Consider the following 755-nt stretch of genomic DNA (forward strand, 5'->3'; position numbering starts at 1 on the left):
CCCCCGCCCGCCGCCCGCCGCCCGCCATGGAGGGCACCAACAGCTCCCGGGCCCGGGCGAGCGGCAACGGCACGGCGCCGGCCGAGCTGGCGCTGAGCTACCAGGTGCTCACGTCGCTGCTGCTGGGCGCCCTGGTGCTGTGCGCCGTGATCGGCAACGCGTGCGTGATCGCGGCCATCGCCCTGGAGCGCTCGCTGCAGACCGTGGCCAACTATCTCATCGGCTCGCTGGCCGTGGCCGACCTCATGGTGTCGGTGCTGGTGCTGCCCATGGCCGCGCTCTACCAGGTGCTCAAAAAGTGGACGCTGGGGCAGGTCACCTGCGACATCTTCATCTCGCTGGACGTGCTGTGCTGCACCTCCTCCATCCTGCACCTGTGCGCCATCGCCCTGGACCGCTACTGGGCCATCACCGACCCCATCGACTACGTGAACAAGCGCACCCCGCGGCGGGCGGCGGCGCTCATCAGCCTCACCTGGCTCATCGGCTTCCTCATCTCCATCCCGCCCATGCTGGGCTGGCGCACGCCCGAGGACCGCTCCGACCCCGACGCCTGCACTATCAGCAAGGACCACGGCTACACCATCTACTCCACCTTCGGCGCCTTCTACATCCCGCTGCTGCTCATGCTGGTGCTCTACGGGCGCATCTTCAGGGCGGCCCGCTTCAGGATCCGCAAGAGCGTCAGGAAGGCCGACAAGAAGCGGCAGCGGCCGCCGCCGGGCGCGGGCCTGCCGCTCTCCCCCGCCGGCCAC

The 755-nt window shown here is 70.1% G+C and overlaps 1 protein-coding gene across 1 annotated transcript in view; it reads left to right on the forward strand.

Annotated features, from left to right (window-relative positions):
• The first annotated feature begins 13 nt into the window (after positions 1–13).
• Positions 14–755, forward strand: part of HTR1A (5-hydroxytryptamine receptor 1A) — a 6,478-nt gene continuing 5,736 nt past the window's right edge. Inside the window, exon 1 of the mRNA XM_019517804.1 lies at positions 14–730. Within this exon, the coding sequence (XP_019373349.1) occupies positions 27–730 (704 nt within the window). The 5' untranslated portion in view covers positions 14–26. The remainder of the gene's footprint in view (positions 731–755) is intronic.

This window comes from Gavialis gangeticus, unplaced genomic scaffold (assembly GCF_001723915.1).
Source record: "Gavialis gangeticus isolate Ggan-Ray unplaced genomic scaffold, GavGan_comp1, whole genome shotgun sequence".
Lineage (NCBI taxonomy): Eukaryota > Metazoa > Chordata > Crocodylia > Gavialidae > Gavialis > Gavialis gangeticus.